Source organism: Pungitius pungitius, chromosome 14 (genome assembly GCF_949316345.1).
Source record: "Pungitius pungitius chromosome 14, fPunPun2.1, whole genome shotgun sequence".
Lineage (NCBI taxonomy): Eukaryota > Metazoa > Chordata > Actinopteri > Perciformes > Gasterosteidae > Pungitius > Pungitius pungitius.
This window is the reverse complement of record NC_084913.1, coordinates 3,907,435-3,924,117: the sequence shown is the minus strand read 5'-3', so window position 1 is coordinate 3,924,117 and position 16,683 is coordinate 3,907,435. Positions and strand designations below refer to the sequence as shown.

At 48.4% G+C, this 16,683-nt stretch overlaps 2 protein-coding genes across 2 annotated transcripts; both read right to left on the bottom strand.

Moving 5' to 3' along the window:
* Nucleotides 1-2,099: 2,099 nt before the first annotated feature.
* Nucleotides 2,100-9,914, bottom strand: lin52 (lin-52 DREAM MuvB core complex component). The gene is made up of 6 exons (XM_037487568.2): nucleotides 9,798-9,914; nucleotides 9,000-9,074; nucleotides 8,879-8,916; nucleotides 8,685-8,751; nucleotides 8,464-8,547; nucleotides 2,100-2,397 (listed from the first exon to the last, which is right to left on the bottom strand). The coding sequence occupies exons 1-6, from the start codon at nucleotides 9,814-9,816 to the stop codon at nucleotides 2,342-2,344; spliced, it is 339 nt and encodes a 112-aa protein (XP_037343465.1). The 5' UTR covers nucleotides 9,817-9,914; the 3' UTR covers nucleotides 2,100-2,341.
* Nucleotides 9,915-10,266: 352 nt separating this feature from the next.
* On the bottom strand, nucleotides 10,267-16,262 carry pomt2 (protein-O-mannosyltransferase 2). Its single transcript, XM_037487540.2, has 21 exons — nucleotides 15,500-16,262; nucleotides 15,308-15,392; nucleotides 15,099-15,203; nucleotides 14,902-15,010; nucleotides 14,673-14,781; nucleotides 14,323-14,482; nucleotides 14,121-14,227; nucleotides 13,953-14,035; nucleotides 13,744-13,853; nucleotides 13,583-13,649; nucleotides 13,441-13,501; nucleotides 13,245-13,323; nucleotides 12,927-13,078; nucleotides 12,512-12,603; nucleotides 12,333-12,409; nucleotides 12,188-12,259; nucleotides 12,019-12,078; nucleotides 11,825-11,930; nucleotides 11,599-11,739; nucleotides 11,118-11,229; nucleotides 10,267-10,943 (listed from the first exon to the last, which is right to left on the bottom strand). Exons 1-21 carry the CDS (start codon nucleotides 15,796-15,798, stop codon nucleotides 10,838-10,840), a joined length of 2,292 nt encoding a protein of 763 aa, XP_037343437.2. The 5' UTR covers nucleotides 15,799-16,262; the 3' UTR covers nucleotides 10,267-10,837.
* Nucleotides 16,263-16,683: the final 421 nt, after the last annotated feature.

The following is a 16,683-nucleotide window of genomic DNA, read 5'->3' as shown; positions in this document are numbered from 1 at the left end:
CCCCAACCGACCTGCCTCCTTTCTCTTAGCAAAAACAGTGTGAAATGAGCTGCTGATTAAGAAAGGTGAAACATGTTGCTGCTTCAATTAATGGTCGGGCCAGTTGAAACTAATTAGGGCCTATTTAGTGGAAATTCTAATGAAGAAATCAATGTTATTAGGATATGCTAATGACACATCAGCCTGTTGGGATGAAGCCATCTATTAACAAGGAAGGCTTGTGAGTCGCGGCGACGCTGTAACTGCCCCCTTTCCCTCCATCACCCCTCCTGCTGCCAGACGACGCGGCCCTTTTGGGTTTTGATAATGCAACGCGCCGCCTCTCTGCGATAATCCGTCTCCTATATACAAAAAAAATAAAAAATGGCTGCGTGCTGTTTTGCATGCAGCAGAGAGGCTGCCTAATAAGGCTGCGTAGATTGAGGGAAGATGGGAGTTCAGTCAGTCGTGCGGATTGGGTCGCCCATCAAAGACCTGCAGGATCTGACGGCTGCAGATTAAAAAGCAAACAGCTGTTGGACATTTTTTGTTGATGGGCACCCCCTCCCCTCCTGTTTTCTGCATGTGTCATTTTTGGACGCATCGTGCACAATTTGAAAAAAAACGTGTTCTCAGACCTGGAGAAGGGACGAGGACGCGGTGATGGACGCATGCAGCCTGTCACCTTCAAAAAGGGCGTACCTCTGCAGCAAGGCCACTCACCACTGTCGTGCACGTCACATGACTGCTCGAGCTAAACATGCGTGTGTGTGATGAAGTGATGAAGAAGGCAACTTTTTCACGGAGGTCACAGCGAAACCGCGAGTCTGATCTTTGCACATAAACACGAAGAACGCGGCTTCTGTTGGGTTCATCGGTGGTGAATGAAGCCGTGTCCTTAAGGCCCAGCTCAGAGCCCTCCCACTCACCACCCCCCCCCCTCCCCCCCGCCCCGGCACCGGGAGAGAGTTTGCAATCCCTGCAGCTTTTCTCATGGCTCCTCCACAATGGCATGTTTGCTAGCTGCCCGTCGGCATTGCTTAATTAGGCGAGGAGTTGATTCATTTGCACTAATTGACAGCTAATTTAAGGACTACGGACACGGAGGCTACGTGAGGTCAAGGCAGTGCAGTGTGGATGGATGGATGGATGGAGGAGCTCTAATGTCTCTCTCTCTCTCTCTCTCTCTCTCTCCATTTGGATGAGCAGCTCTGTGGGAACTGACCCGTCCGCCCCGGGCCCGAGGGGCCATATTGTGGATGTCAGTTCGCTTGCCACGTCAACGCTCAGCAGGCCCAATGTTGAAGTATGCAACCGGTCATGGTGATGGTGGTCACCTCCAGTACTTAATGAGGGCGCCTTATTAGAAAGTGGTAGGTAAAAACAGCTGTAATCTCCCACAGAGTCAGAAAACGTGATTCTAACAGATGTTGATGAGTTATTGTACAAGGTATGAATATTATTTGGGTTTAATTCCATTTTGATCACCTCCTGCGACGACTACTTAAAAAAAAAAAAGACAACGAAATTCCTGACCTGGACTGTCTTGTTGACACTTTTTCTATTTTTGAGGAGAGGTGAGCCAGGGTGCGTGCGAGAGGCAGGGGGAGGGGGGGGGGCACCTCCGCCTGTGTGAATGGGGAGGACGATTAGGGAGAAGTGCACCTCGTCGGCATCTCCAGCCGAGAGCAGTCCGAGGCGTTGTCTCGCCTGATTACGGCGGACGGACTCCCTTTTTGTTTCCACGCCTGTCCGACCCCCCATCCCCCCCCCCCTCCCGGGCCCCCGGGCCGCCTGCCCCGACCACGCTGAAGTGTGCTAATAAGAAAAGAAACGGTCCCCAGTAATCACGTCAGCTCTCATTAAAGGCGATGACAATGCCCAATATTATTTTTTTTGCGCAATGTTTTGTGTTAGGGGGGGGGGGGGGGGGAGGAGGCCCCTGCTTCAAGTGCTCATTAAAAGGGAAAGCCGGGGAGCTTCTGACAGGCTGCACTTGGAGGAGCAGCGGAAGTTACTGCGCTAATTAAAAGTTGGACAGTCTCTAAAAAAAAGAAATAAAAAAAAAGCAGAAAAGTTAGTTGCCGTAGTTGCAAAATGAATCACACAGAAATATCATCTTTTGAATTCTTTTCAAAACTTTATTATACAACTTCACAAATTGAAAAAAAAAAATGTAAATCCTGTTTAAAACAGAACTGAGAATAAATAACAAACATTTCCTCGTGGCAGGTCTGGAAGCAACAGAACACATGTTCTAGATGTAAAGGCATCTACATGATGACACCAGAGAAGACCCCTCCCCCCCCTCGGTTTGAGCGGTGTGCGTCACGGTCAACACACAATCACAGGACACACAATGTCACTTCTTGGGCCTCTCCAAAATATTCAGAAACTTCCCTCTGGTCATTTCCCGGGCTGGAAGACAAGAAGACACAAGGTCACGTCCTCCAGGTAAACCCCTGCACATTCTGCTTGTGATACAATCTGTCACAAGTCAGTCTTCCACATCGTCTGCACCTCTGAACACCGGTTTAGTAATGCAAAGCATGTATTTAATATCTACAGTGTTACAGCGGGGGGTAAGGGGGGGGGGGGGAATTTATACAAACATCTGTTCACCGAGGACGTGGAAAAGCACATAAAATGGAAGCGTAGCTACAGACGAGTCTTGTGATGTGCTCGATGGCTGTAGCGAGGCACAGGAACTACGCACGCATGAAAGTGTGCATCTATGTGGATGCAAGATGAGCGAGAATAGAAGCAAAATGTCTCTATTAACCTCCACTTGTGATTATGGAATATGGCCATGTAGAAAATAAGAGACAAAATAAGAATGGGGGGGGCGGGGAGGGGGGGGGAACAAAGGCTGTTATTGAAACGCTTTGGAAGTCTGAGGCAACAATACCGCAACACAAAATGATGTTAAACCCCATCTGATTAATACGAACACTATTTTTGTTTGGGGAACATAGAGTTGAAGACAAAGATGACCAGCGATGGTCCTTCCTCAGAGACCCGTATCAGCGGCTGTAAATGACTGAACAGATAATCACGGTTGCATAATTAAATCACGATTCATTGAACACACGGCGGGGTATCGTTAAAACGGAATGTGGACCGGAGGCTGCGTTACACGTCTCCCGGGCGACGGTTTCACCTCGTGCATCACAACCTGGGACAATATGACCAGGCTCTCAGGTGGCTGCCGCCTCCCCCCCCCCCCCCACCCACCAGGATAATGAAAAAAAACAGGCCGGTTGTTAATTTAAATGGGTGGCGCCCGCCGTGGAATGATAATGGCGCATCTGGGCGCGAGGGGCCGCATCACCTTGAGGTGTCCCCTCGTCAGATTAAAGATGACGCTAATTGCAATGGGGCAGATTCATTTTGCACTTTCGCCGTCTCTTCAAATCACCCGAAAACAAAGTCATCGGCGCACCTCCGGACATGCAAACGGTGCTTAAGATTGGGCCGGCGCCCGGCGAGGGCCGGGAGCCGGAAAGCAATTACGGCGGGGGCGACGCGGCAGCCGCCGGTGTCACCATCAAATTAGGGGATGGATGCGCGGCGGTAACCGGTATTTCACATTTTCAACGGGTCACGCTTTTCACCCCTCTCTCTCTCTGTGTGTGTGTGTGTTTCTCCATCACCTGATGAGCCCAAACTGTAAAAAGGACGGGGGAGGATGGGTGAGACACTGGTGAGACCTCTCGCCCCACCGGGGGTCTCGTTAATGACGGTTCAGTTCAGCGATATCACTGATATTGTCAAAGTGAAGACATGAATCGGGGGGGGGGGGGGGCTGAATTTATTATGTGTGGTTGTTCAGAAGCTCATTAGAAAATGACAAAGCGGGACCTGGGGAACAGTTTCGATGTTTGGCTGCAAGGTGGAAAGTTTGTGAATAAATAAAAGCAGGCAGATTAAGATAATAAATCGGAATGTGACTGAAAACTCCTTCGCTGAAAAGACCCTTTTTTCCGTCTCTGGCTGAAATAAATTCATTGGCTACATCGGGATGGACACGTCTACCGGGTCCCGGACACTGAGAAGGGAGCAGCTAAATGGAAATCAAAATGTCTCATTTGATATTATACATGTCAGTCCTTTTCATGAGCCACTCTGCGTTGTTTTGTGGGTTTTCCACGGTGACTTTGTTAAGAAATATACTTATTTTCTTTTTAAACTCGTCTGCTCCCCGCTCCGACACACCAGGGTAGATCAATACTGATTAGTGGGACTTCGGGATTTGTTTAGTTGATTAGAAAGGTCAATTACTAATTTGGTAGGAAGTTAATCAGCATATTGTGTACCGCTGCCATCCATACTAAATGACACCGTATAGATTGCGGGGGCCACCTCCTCGCCCCGTTGATTTGTTGCTCTCTAATCGTCATTCAGCGCCATATCAGGCCTCAGATTCCATCGCAACAACCCCACCCTCCCCCACCCCCCCACGGTAAACACACGCGCATCGCCCTGTGTGTAGTAATTTGACCCGTATTAGATCATCTACATTGCAATCACTTTTCCACGCAGCAATTTGAAATATCTGTATCCGCAAATAGTCACATGACGTAAACAAACGGAGCTCATCCTGGTCTGGGGGGGGGGGAGGGCAGACAACAGAATAACCCAATAATCGTCTGGCTGTAGATTGTGTCCTGATTAACGCTGCAAAGGCACATTGCAACAATGGAGCTTAACCCACATCTGCAGCCGGCGAAATATTGACATATTTTTTTAGAATGTTGCCGTTTCTGACCCAAATGAACCATCGCGCTCAAACTACAGTGAGGGAGATGCTGCAGGACGCTGCGTCCGGGCGAGTCTTCCCCCCCCCCCCCCGGGACAAACCCCAGGTGGCTGCGATGTAAATGCGCCGCTGCAACATCTCACTTTCCCCTCGTTTACGGTGAGTGATCTGGGTGTCACTGTCACCGCTCACTCGCGGCCCCCCACCCATACTCCCCTGTGTATAAAATGAGAGTAATCATCGCCCCCCCCCCGCCCCCCTCCTGGCTGCTTCTCTCCATGGCGCGATCCCAGCGAGCCCCTGGACCCCTGTTAACTCCAAAGGCAGATGACCACCTGGGTTAACTGGAGCCGTGCACCCGCCTCCATTCGCTTTCATTAGGCGGACTCATGTGACCCTCGCTGCCCATCTCGCAGCGCTGCTCGGCTATTACGGGCTGTAAGCTTTATTTAATGGATTTAACATCCTCTTTCACCACCCTCCTCCCCGAAGGGGGGGTGGGTTGGGGGGGGGGCGGCGGGGGCGGAGGGAGACACGGAGGAGATGACACACACGAGAGAGCAAAGAAACCCTCTGAGGCACATGCAGGGGGGGGGGTGTGGGGGGGGGGGGGTGTATCGCAACACATACACCTGACGCTCATGTTTGTGTTCAAAATTCAATTACCCACTTATTGATACTTCACAGGGATATTTAAGATGCAGACACGAGCTGTGATTTCCCAGGAGAGCCACTGGTTCCTCTTTATGTCCCAACCGAGAGGGCCCGCCCCCCCCTCCCCCTCCATCCTCCTCCTCCAATGCATTCTCGCCTGGCTGACGGACACGCGCACACACACACACACACACACCAAAAACAAACACATCTGCACCTCCCAACCCCTGCCCCATCCTATGCCTGTTCAAGAGGTGTCCTTATTAATAGGCAATCAGTCAAAAATCATTCATTAAAAAGCCTAAAAGGTTTTACACTCGCACAATGATTAGCTGGGAAAGAAAATCCAATGAATTCCTAATGCCTTTATGGAAATGAAGTGTCATTTCCGATCTGCTCAGGGATGCGGCAGGCAGGCAGAACCAAGCAGTGTGTGTGTGTGTGTGTGTGTGTGTGTGTGTGTGTGTGTGTGTTGAGCTCTGTCTGCTTTCACACAGCTTCCGACAATGATCCTCCCCGAGATACGGACGCGGCTTCCCAAATACCGCTGTCACCCTGTCGCAGAATGTGTGTGGAAGTGCTGCAGACTTTCCCACCGTGGACAACAACTGTAGCCGCAGCACTGTTATGAACCTACGGGAGCCAATCGGAGGGGACCAACGGCACAAGGCCGAAGTTGACCAAAAAGGACAACCACAATACATCATGATAATAAGCCGACGCAGAAGGCGTCACCTTCAAAGAGACGCAAAGCGACGCTGCCAACAACCGAGCGGAGGAGTAGAGGTGAGGGGGGGGGAAGGGTAGGAGGCCTCCCCCTGTTCCTCATGCAGCGGCTGGCAGCTCCGGCACTTCATAACCGCCCGCCCCGCGGTCAGCCCGCCTGATGGATTGATGGAGGCACATTAGCACCAGCGGGGCCCAGTGAATGCAATCACATTCAGCAGCGGCGTGCCTCTAATAGGCCGGAGATTGATCCGCGGGGTGAGGAGGAGGAGGAGGAGGAGGAGGCGGCGGCTGAGGTGCATGCATTAGGAGCTGTCAGGGGAGAGCGACCTGCAGTCTGACCTTCAAACGGGCCCGAAGCAACAGAGGTCAAGCCCGGTTTTGCTAGGCCATGCGGCATCGAGGCGCCACAGGTGGTCCCGCTCCCACGATATACAAAAGGTACCAAACTTGCATCTTTTTAAAGGCTAAATTCTCAAAGACAAAGTTCACTTGTACCCTCCTAAAATAGACACACGTTTTCCTGCACTTTGAGAGCTGCTGATCTCCAAAAGCACCAAATTGGAGATATATTATGAAAATATAGGTATCCACTGAAAGACTTCACGCAGGCATCTAGTGACTTGACAAATTCTGTAATTTCCTCCAAATGGTTTCGATGCGTTGACGGGTGCTCGGCCCACAAGTGTGATAGAGCACTGTCACCCACTCGGGCGGTTTGCTTCTCACTTGCCTCCCCGAGGAACACTCAGCTTTCAATTACCTCCAATAACAGCACACTTATCAGAGTCCTCGGCTTTTCCCCAGAGGCCGGGGGGGGGGGGCTTGATGCCCGCGCTCAGCGGCCCGCGACAGGGGCATTCATCACGGGGCGGAGCAACAGCTGCGGCCCGACGAGGAGGCACGCGTCGAGCCCCTCCGGGACTACTTGGACCAGGCCCGGCGCCACGCAGCCAGAACTGGCGGTGCTGGTGGAGGAGTAGGCGTCGGAGGGGATTAAGGGAGTGGAGGACACCCGGGCCCCGCCTCCGCATTTGTGTTATTACATTTGTATGTTCCAATAGGAGTGTGCAGCGGGACGCGGCTTGATTGCGCTCCGCCCGTTAACCAGCTTCCTCTTTAACGGGCCCGGAGGGGGAGCGGCAGTAAATCCTGTCCACCTGCCCCCCCCCCAACCCCAACCAGGTCTTGTTTACGGGTACTGAAGAGCGAACAAACATGATGAAAAAGTGGCTGAGATTTACAGCCGCCTGTCCGACAGCCAGGAAAAGGAGAAAATTAAACCAGACAGCATTAAACAGGCGCCAATCACGAGGCTGCTCCGACACCCATAATAACCGCTGTTGTGTCCCGAGGCGCCGCGAAGCCTGCGGGCCTCCACTTGTGGCAGCTCACATCTTTATGAAACGAGCCACGTTACAGCTGCTTTAGGGGAGTCAGGGAGATTAGACACCTTTACAACTAAGGGAATTTGCGATTCACGAAAGTACGCGCACGCTGCACACAATGCAAGGCCCGTTAATATGGAGTCACTTGCATCCGGGCTTTCTATCACGAGTACGCCCAGTTCATTATACACTACAACGTTGGTGTCAATCAACAACCCCCTTGCCTACAATCAGAAGCCCTTTTCAGATCATTTAAGATTTTCCCCCATTTGCCTCTCTCAAATTTCGTGATTTATGGTTTGCATGATTTGATTCGTAGGTATAGGCTTTTGTCTTTATGGAGTATTGCACACCAGCACAAGCAGCAGCACTGCAGCACCGTCTGCATCCCATCACTCGGTTGTATACGCATGTGGGGTTAAATGTAAAAAAAAAAAAAAGTCAATGCACTGTTATTTATATCCTCCATCCCATTAAGAGGCGGGTTATGCCACAATTCACATGCCTGTATTCTTTATTTTTTTTTTACACTGGAAAAAATAAATACCCATTTTTCTTTCAGAGCACTCTAATCCACACAGATTATGACAATGGATTAAAAACTAGACTTTGCCTCAATCGAATGCTTCGGCACTTGTTGAATGGGCTCTTGTCAGACATTTTGGATTTTAACAAGACTAACCTAAATCTATTATTTCACAGAAAGGGAGAGGTGATTCTAATTGAAAAACGTTTATACCTCTAAATGATCCATTTTGAAATTTGGATGTGATGGTTTTGACTGAAAGCACACAAGGATCTTCCACTACCGGTAATCCCTTAGACATATACCGACAGGCTAAGAGCGTCATCTAGTGGTAACACGCCACTACGCTGAAGCTGTGCATTCGTACACACTGCACATAGATTTAGTTTTTAATCAAGTGTTTTAAAGGTCTGTGTTGTGCATGTACTCACACTCCTCTAAGCCCAGCTGGTAAGCCAGGTTCTGCAGTCCTTTGACCTTCTCCATCAGGTTGGCTGTGGTGAGACTACCCAGCTCTACAGAAGGATGACAGCACCCATAATAAAACCTTCAAATAAAAACTTCAGCAAACCGTCGAATTACACGAAATTACACTATTTCTTCCCACGATCTTCTCATTCGACGCCAAGTGAAAACCGTTCCTGTGCATTACCTTTCAACATTTCAATGTCCTCACTCTCTAGTTCTGCCATCCATTTGGGGGGCGAGTTATTGATGGGCTGCGATGCAAAACACAACAACGGTGGAAGTAGACAACAAGATTCACGGACAAGGCCTATATAAAAATATATCACAGAATGTCAAGCATATTTAATCTTCAAGTGTGTAAATCAAAGCGCAACTCACATTTTTACAAGATGCAGCGAATTCTGCGACTCCGGGCACTGCATGAGGGATTACAGGTAGATCAAGATCATTGCCACATAAAACACACCTGACTTCTGACACAGGGACAGGGTTCACTTACACCGCTCCGGCCACAGGTCTGGTGACGCTCGGTCCAACTTCTCGAAACTCAGCAAAGAGCTCTCGAAATCGTCCCCTGTGACGACATGACATTATCCTTTTAAACTTTGTTTAAAAAAAAATTAAAAAAAAAAATTCTGTGGAAAGTGCTTACATGACATATTTATAAGACAGTAATGGCAGAGTGGCGGGATGAGATGAACATTTAATACCTAGCAAATTATTTAAAAGTGCTGTGTGGACGTTTTTTGCTGCATGTGGAACTTTGGAATTAAGACATTAGTGTCTTATGGAGGCCTACTTTGGTTGAACCAACAGAGCTGACCTTATGCTACATATTTAAACTGGGTCCAGTAATGTCTTACCCCTGACCCAAAACACACTTGAAAACAACGTGATGCCTTTAACTGTACGTTAACTACGGGATAAACAACTTTGGGGCGGAACAATTAACACAACAACAACAGAAGCATAACTAAAGCACGAGGGCGAACTGTGTGTAATGATGATTTACAGCAAAAACGCAGTAGAGTGGGAACGTTAAAATCAGCAGTGACGTCACTAACGTCTGGTCTTAAGACCTGAACCGACGGGTTCAAACCCGGGAGACCGTCGGCCAGGCTCAGGCTCGCCGCTCTCCACACCGGACACACGTCGCCTGACGGTAGAAATACGGTAAGAACGTGAGCCCCGTAGTGTCGGGACGATCCCGCGAGACGGCCGTCGCAGTCGCTCCCGATTAAACGCGTCAAAATGACATTTTACACGCGACGCGGCACAGTGGGGAATTAGAATTTACCTCCATTCGGAGACGCCATCTTTGGAATAAACACGTGACTGGCGACAGCCAATGAGAACAGCCGCCCGCGTAGCAACCGCGTACCGGGGAACCTCTCGCGCGTGCCGCCGAAAGTGGACAATGCACATCGCCTTTGGGTGGGGTCTGTAGTCCGTTCCTTTGACTACACAAATAAGTTAATATTAAAAATGTCAAGCATATCGTAATATTTAAAAAAAAGTTTTTTTTAGCAATTCAATAACCCATGCTATTATTTACTATGTGTAATACATAATTCGATATTTATAAATAATGCAGTTCAGTTTTTGAGTTTTCAGTTTAAGCAGTACACATTTTAAAATAAGTATGATGTTTTCTATCAAGATTACTACACAAAAAAAAAAGATGCTCTGCTGGTTAATTCAGGGTTGAATGAAATAACAATGATGAAATACATTAATTGACAATATGGAAATAAATAAGCACATACTACAAGAATATCCCAGTTTAATGATGTACATGATACAGAGTAAGTAGTAATCTAATGATGTAAAAACATGGCCAGTACTGGAAAGCACTGACGGCCAAGTGCTATATAAAAAAATACCGGGCACTAAGACCAAACACAACCTCAAATGAAAATACAGTCTCTGAAAGCCTATAACAAAGTGCTTTCTTTAAAACCGACAGAGATGCACCCTTTCAGATTTCTTCGTTTCTGGCACTTTAGCTTATATCACTGTGACACACAGCATACACATATCCACATACAAGTCTCAGATGTGTTGGAAGTTAAGGCAGCTCGGTGAGGAAGTGTTTAGAACTTCACTCTCTAAAACTCAACACACTCTCTGGTTCCATATTACACTAATTCAGGTCTGTTTCATCAAGCACTTTACACATTATAGACAACAATACTGAGACATACTCAACAGCAGTGTGTGCAGTCAGTACCTTTTATCTTCTTATGTAAACACTGTAAAACCTTCAGCATGGGAGTCACGTGGTTGAAAGCCCCTCAAATTCATAAGAATATTAGCGTCTTCTATGGGCAGAGCGAACTAGAACTCCCAGGAGTCCATCCACTTCAGGCCAGCCATGGCGCTGCCCGGCTCGTGTGCCAGAGGACCCGTCATGCCGTAGGAGAGAGGATGGAACAGGTAGAAACTAAGGCAGAAAATGATGAAGAAGAAGCACCGATTAAATTGGAAAACGAGTTACGACGTAGTCTAAACCCGGTGATTCCCCCTGCTTTGAGTAGCTAAGGAAATTTAAATAAATGTAAAGATAAATCACAACAACAGTTTGCCTCCACGGTAGTTCCCCTGCTGGTCCTCTCACCTGTAGAGCACACTAAGCAGAAGCGCCACATGGCCGAGTCTCTGCAGCCAATCGGAATGAGGTGGGTGGAGAAGCAGGTCGGTGCTTTTCAACAGAACGTCGAATGTAATTCCTGTAAAACAAAAAAAGACACAAGGCTTTAACGTTGTGACCAACAAAAAGCTGATCGCTTTGGGGGATCAAAAGAGGAAGTAAAATGTTACCATAGTGTCAGCTAGCTGTAGGCTAATACCTGTACCTACCCGAAGGAGCATGCGGAATTAGCAGCTCCTGTCAGCAATGTTCCCATGACATACAAACAACAACTAAAAAGCTGATGATCCTACAGTTCTGTGTTAAAAGGAATTTTTTCTACGACTCATACAGGACCTAAATATCGCTACGGGCTGCATGTACTTTAATTGCCTCCCCCCCCCACCACGTAGTAGCTCTGCATCATCAACAGCGATGGAAGCAGCGAGGATGCGGCGCGACGGGCTACCTGTTAGCATGCTGCTGAAGAGCATCGCGGGGAAGTAGTGGTGGTAGTAGAGGACGCGCCCCATCGAGTAGAAAGGCGCGTAGTGCAGCAGCCAACCGAGGAGCAGCAGCCCTCCTCCTCCCTGAAGCACGGCAGCATGCTCTGAGTGAGAGAAACGCGCATTTCACGTTTTTAACCATCCATTTACCGCTGCAGATCCGCCTGGCACCACCTTCGACATCCATACCTCGTCTCTTTTGGCCCAACGAGAAACCTCTCCGGAGGGCTACAGACGCCGCCGCCGCCGCGATAGGGTACAACCCCAAACCGGCCAGGTTCATCCACCAGACCACCTGAGAGGAACACGGCGCATTTAAAACACGCAGAGAAAAGGTGGAAACACAAAGGAGGGCCTGGGGGGGTGGGGAGGGGGCGACTTACCGGGTTCCCCAGCAGGTAAACGCGGTACTCTGTGTCGTTCACGCCGGAAAACCTCAAACCCTTTTTTTTCACACAAATAAAGCCAGAACACTTTAACAAGTAGTTACACGTGCTCATGCGCTGCATTGGAATTTTGACGGAAACAAACTCTGTTTCACATTCAATGCACCTGGTAGTTGAGGGGCCAGTGCCAGGGTTTGGAGTTCATCTCGTTGTCTTTGGGTTTCAGGCCACTGTTGCCCTGAAAAGACACACGTGAAGGTCAATACAGGAACTTCGGGTAAAAACACGCCGACGTCCTCATCGCTCCTCACTCTTATCATAACGATGTGGGACTCCAGTAAGATCTCCAGGAAATGGGGCTTCAACACGGACAAGCTGATGTTGGGCACTGGAGGAAGAGACGAGGGGGGAAAAGGGGACGCGCCGGTTAGTGCGCGACGTCGTGAGGTGCAGACAGGAGCCGAGCAGCAACAGGAAGGTGCCTCCTTACATTTGGGGTTGATGTGATCTTCAATGTTCCACTGAGAGCTCGGAGTCTCCTTCAGGTAGGGGCTGCAGGTCACCTCCACCTGTTCCCAGCCCCTGAGCAGAAACAGTAGGGTAAATACACGGAGCCACATTTCCACAACTACTGTACTTGAGTACCATGTAACTCCTGGTTAAGGCTTCACAAACTTTCTCTATTTTTTTAAAACTATGAATTCTTTGCAATTCCCATTTGGCTCTGGGAAATCATGACTTTATGTCTCACTATTTTAAGAATTATTACAAATCAAAAAAATAATGGAGAGCTAATAAAAATGCAATTTACAAAAACAAAAATGATCCAGCTTTTATAATAATGCATTAGTAAAAAAACAAAACAGAAAAAAAAACTTCAACAGGAAGACCAGAGAAAACTTTACCACTTTGGGAGAGTCTTTCCAGACGAGTAGAGGACACAGCCGGTGGCTCGGTGCAGAAAGCGCACTTTGCTACGCAGCACCTTCACCAGGTCTCCCTTCCGGCCTCCACACACCTCCACCTGCCACAGGTCATTGGTGTCCCCCGTGCCATTCTGAGGACAGGCCCAAGACGTGTTCAAATACGGCATGAAATCAGAATGTTATGTTATTAATGCTGAATAAAAGGTGATCCATTGTCTTACAACACAGAAATCAGGCTGTAGAACAAACAAAACAGTGCAGAGCAGTAATTGTCTTTCGGGTTATGGGTGTACTCACAACGCCGTAGCCTGTGACCTGGAAGTGCTTCTTAGTCAGAGGAGCCTCGTGGAGGTGACCGTGAAGGTTACGGGTTGTTCTGAAAAGACAGAAACAAACACACAATCTGGATTGGAATGAATTTGTGATGCGAGACCTCTGTTATATGGTTTTATATGGTGTTCATTTCACCGATCTGTGGAGACATGACACTTACTCTTTGTGCTCCAGTCGAATGATGTCGCCATGACGAACAAGATCAGGTGTCCCAGAAGTGGCTTAATAGAGATGTAAAAACAAGAGGCTTGTACATGACTTCCTTATGACTTAAATGATGTTGCTTAGCATGATCTACTCACATTCATTATCATCCTTTCTATGAACCAGCCACAGGTTGTTATAGTCCTTGTGGAGGTAGGCTGTCACCTGTAAGGAAATAGAGAATTAAAAATATGCATTCTTCAAAAAAAACGTATTTAATCATTATTGAGAATGTTTCCCATTCAACGTTTAGCCTCACCTGCTGCTGCCTGGCTCCCACTCCCTCTGGGTACAAGTGCCAGTGAGAGTGTAAATAGCCTCCAGCAATACGGAGGTTTTTCACTGTGATGGTGGAGCCATACGCCAGGTCTACATCAGAGGACCAGGATACGGCCACAAATGATTACAAAACACAAGAAACATCAGATATAAACAATCACACACACACACACACGTTTGGTTACTCACACTCCGGCATGGAGGCATCGTATAGATTGTTCCCAATGAGACGGGACTGAAAGGCTGAACTGAAGAAGCCGTCGCCCGGTCCGCTGGTGAGAGAAAACGATCGTGATCATCCGAAACAAGGCAGAGGTCTTCCTGCAGTTCAGGCTCCGCTTAGCGACCCCGACACACCTTTTGTTCAGCACAACAAAGTGGATTGCAAAGATCGTGACGTAGAGGAAGACTGGAAGCACGATGAGGCCAGCGACCCGAGCCAGGAAGTGCTTTGTAACGTCCACCTGGAGCCAGGAGACAAGGCGGGAGGAGCGCAGGACCGTCAATCCTCCGACGCCGATCGGTTACCGCTACCGTGCTAAAATATGCTGCCGTTTACCAGTGAGAGGCTCAGGTCCCCCAGAAGCCCCCACATGTCCCAGACGGTGTGCAGTCCCACCAGCAGGATGACAAACAGACCCACAAACTTCACCCCCAGGGCCCCGGCGAGGCTCACCCCAGTCAGGACCAGCCACAGCCACCAGGACCAAGCAAAAGGCCTGAAAACAGCACAACACTCGTAACAACACGCTTCATGATGCCATGTGCATTTTGTAAATTGAAAAAGAAAATTTACTCAGTTGAATCTAGTGAATCAATGACCGAACATGATGAATGACTGAATTGATTTCACCAATGCACAGGATGAGGAAAAATAACCCCAAAATAAAAGTCCCAGTGGGGTGCTACCTGTATCTCTGCTGGTTGAACTTGACCATGCTCAGCACGGCTGCCATGATGAAGAACAGGAGTATGGGGTCTAACAGGATGTACTGGGAAATGGTGATGCAGCCCGTGTCTGTCAGGAGGAGGACAAAGGCAAAAGGATGAATTAGCTGAGAGGAATAAACTGGCAATTTAAATAGATTGAGAACCTTCAAACACCAATCAAAGAGGAAAAAAAATAACAATCACTCACCGAATATGAGCAGCGTGGCCGTGACGAGAGCGGCAGTGTGCGACTGAGATAACTCCCGCACTATGAGGTAGGCAAAGATTGGGAGAAAGGAGCCCAACACGGCACAAAACTGTCGGGCAAGAGGCAGGAGAGGTTTCAAATCATTAAAGTTGCTTTGTTAATCAACGAAGAAAGGACGAAGCTGCAAAGAAGCGTACTCCTCTCATCCCCCAGTAGTTGTGGTGGTCATATTTATCCCCTGGCTTCGTGAAAGGAAAGGTGCCGTCATAACCGGTCATGTAGCCGGCGAGACCGATCAGCATCTGCAACAGACAAAGGCAGAGGGATTCTCTTAACAGGACATTCCTTCCCCCCCCCCCTCTGCCCCCCGAAGTCGCCGGACCGAGGGGAGCCTCCGCGAGCTCACTTTTCCGAGAGGAGGGTGGACATCGAAAAAGAAGGTCCTGTTGATGTAGTAGCTTCCCATCTTTCCGAAGTGGGTCTCGTCCCAGCTGCAAATATAAATAAAAAAAATAAAAAAAGACACAAGACACCAGGTCAGAAATGGCACAACGGGACGCACACAAAACATCCACAGGCGTGCGGGACTCTTGCTCACCACACGTGAGGGGGCTCTGTTATCTTGTAGAGGCGCGTGGAGAACGACAGCACCGCCACCACCAGCAGCACCAGCAGACGCCAGGGACCCTCGCTGACGCCTCCTCCAGCCGAGGGCCGAGCGGGGGCCCCGTTGGACGAGCAGAGGCCGCCTTCCGGCAGGTGTGCAGCAGGTGGGCTGCTTCTGTCCCTCGGCGGGGTTCGGGGGACCTTTGCCGACGTGGGGAACGTCTTCCTGTTCCTGAGTGTCGAAGTGGCCCCTGTTGTGCTCAGCCCTGCTATGCATTCCTTCTTTGCCATGAGGAAATGAACCCTGGGATAAAGTGACCGGAAGCCCTTCCAAACCACGTGACGTTAGGTGTGCTACTACCTAAGCGTTATGTCATAGATTACATGAGTAGCTAATAGATGGGTTTGATGTGGCAAGAAGGTGCGTAACTGCGGTGTCTGGGGCAAATAACCACATTTATCACCGATAACGTTAGGATTAGTAAGCTTTAATACGGGAGCATTATATAAAAACGGGCGATATTGACAGTAAATTACTCACATTTCAGTCAACAATTGATCACCCATAACAGTTTCTGTCACATTGCACCACGTTGTTAAGACTAAACGTACCGCAGCCGGCTTGCTAACTCGTCAAAAAGCGGCTTTCCGCACGGTAATATTTGGTAAATTGCTAACGGTGTCGTTCGCCTGTAGCTAACTGAAGTTACCGTTTTCTTATTGAAAGGCTGCCGTTAGCATCACAGTTACAACGGCACACGTAAAACCGAGGTGATTTCTGGGAGATGTATTCTTTTGTTCTATTTATGTCAAGATGGCTCTCGAAGGGTAAACGCCATTTCCCAGAACCCCCTCTGGGGCATTTCACTGATTAACCAATGAGAACGAGTTCTTTTTCTAAAGCTGTGATGTGTTTGGCTATTTGGACACTAGAGGGCGATGTAATTCAATATATCATTTTCCAAGAGACAAGAACAAAGATCAAACCATAGAATAAACTAGATAAATTGAAATTTTCTTTTAAACAGTTTATACTGTTGGCATTTGTTGGTCCCCAGAAATATTTAAGTTTGTCACTAATATCTGTATAAAAGTAATTTATACTGTAATTACAAATTGAGGTACTCTGATGTACTGCATTTGGATTGTGTGTTTGACTTATCTATATTTCTATAT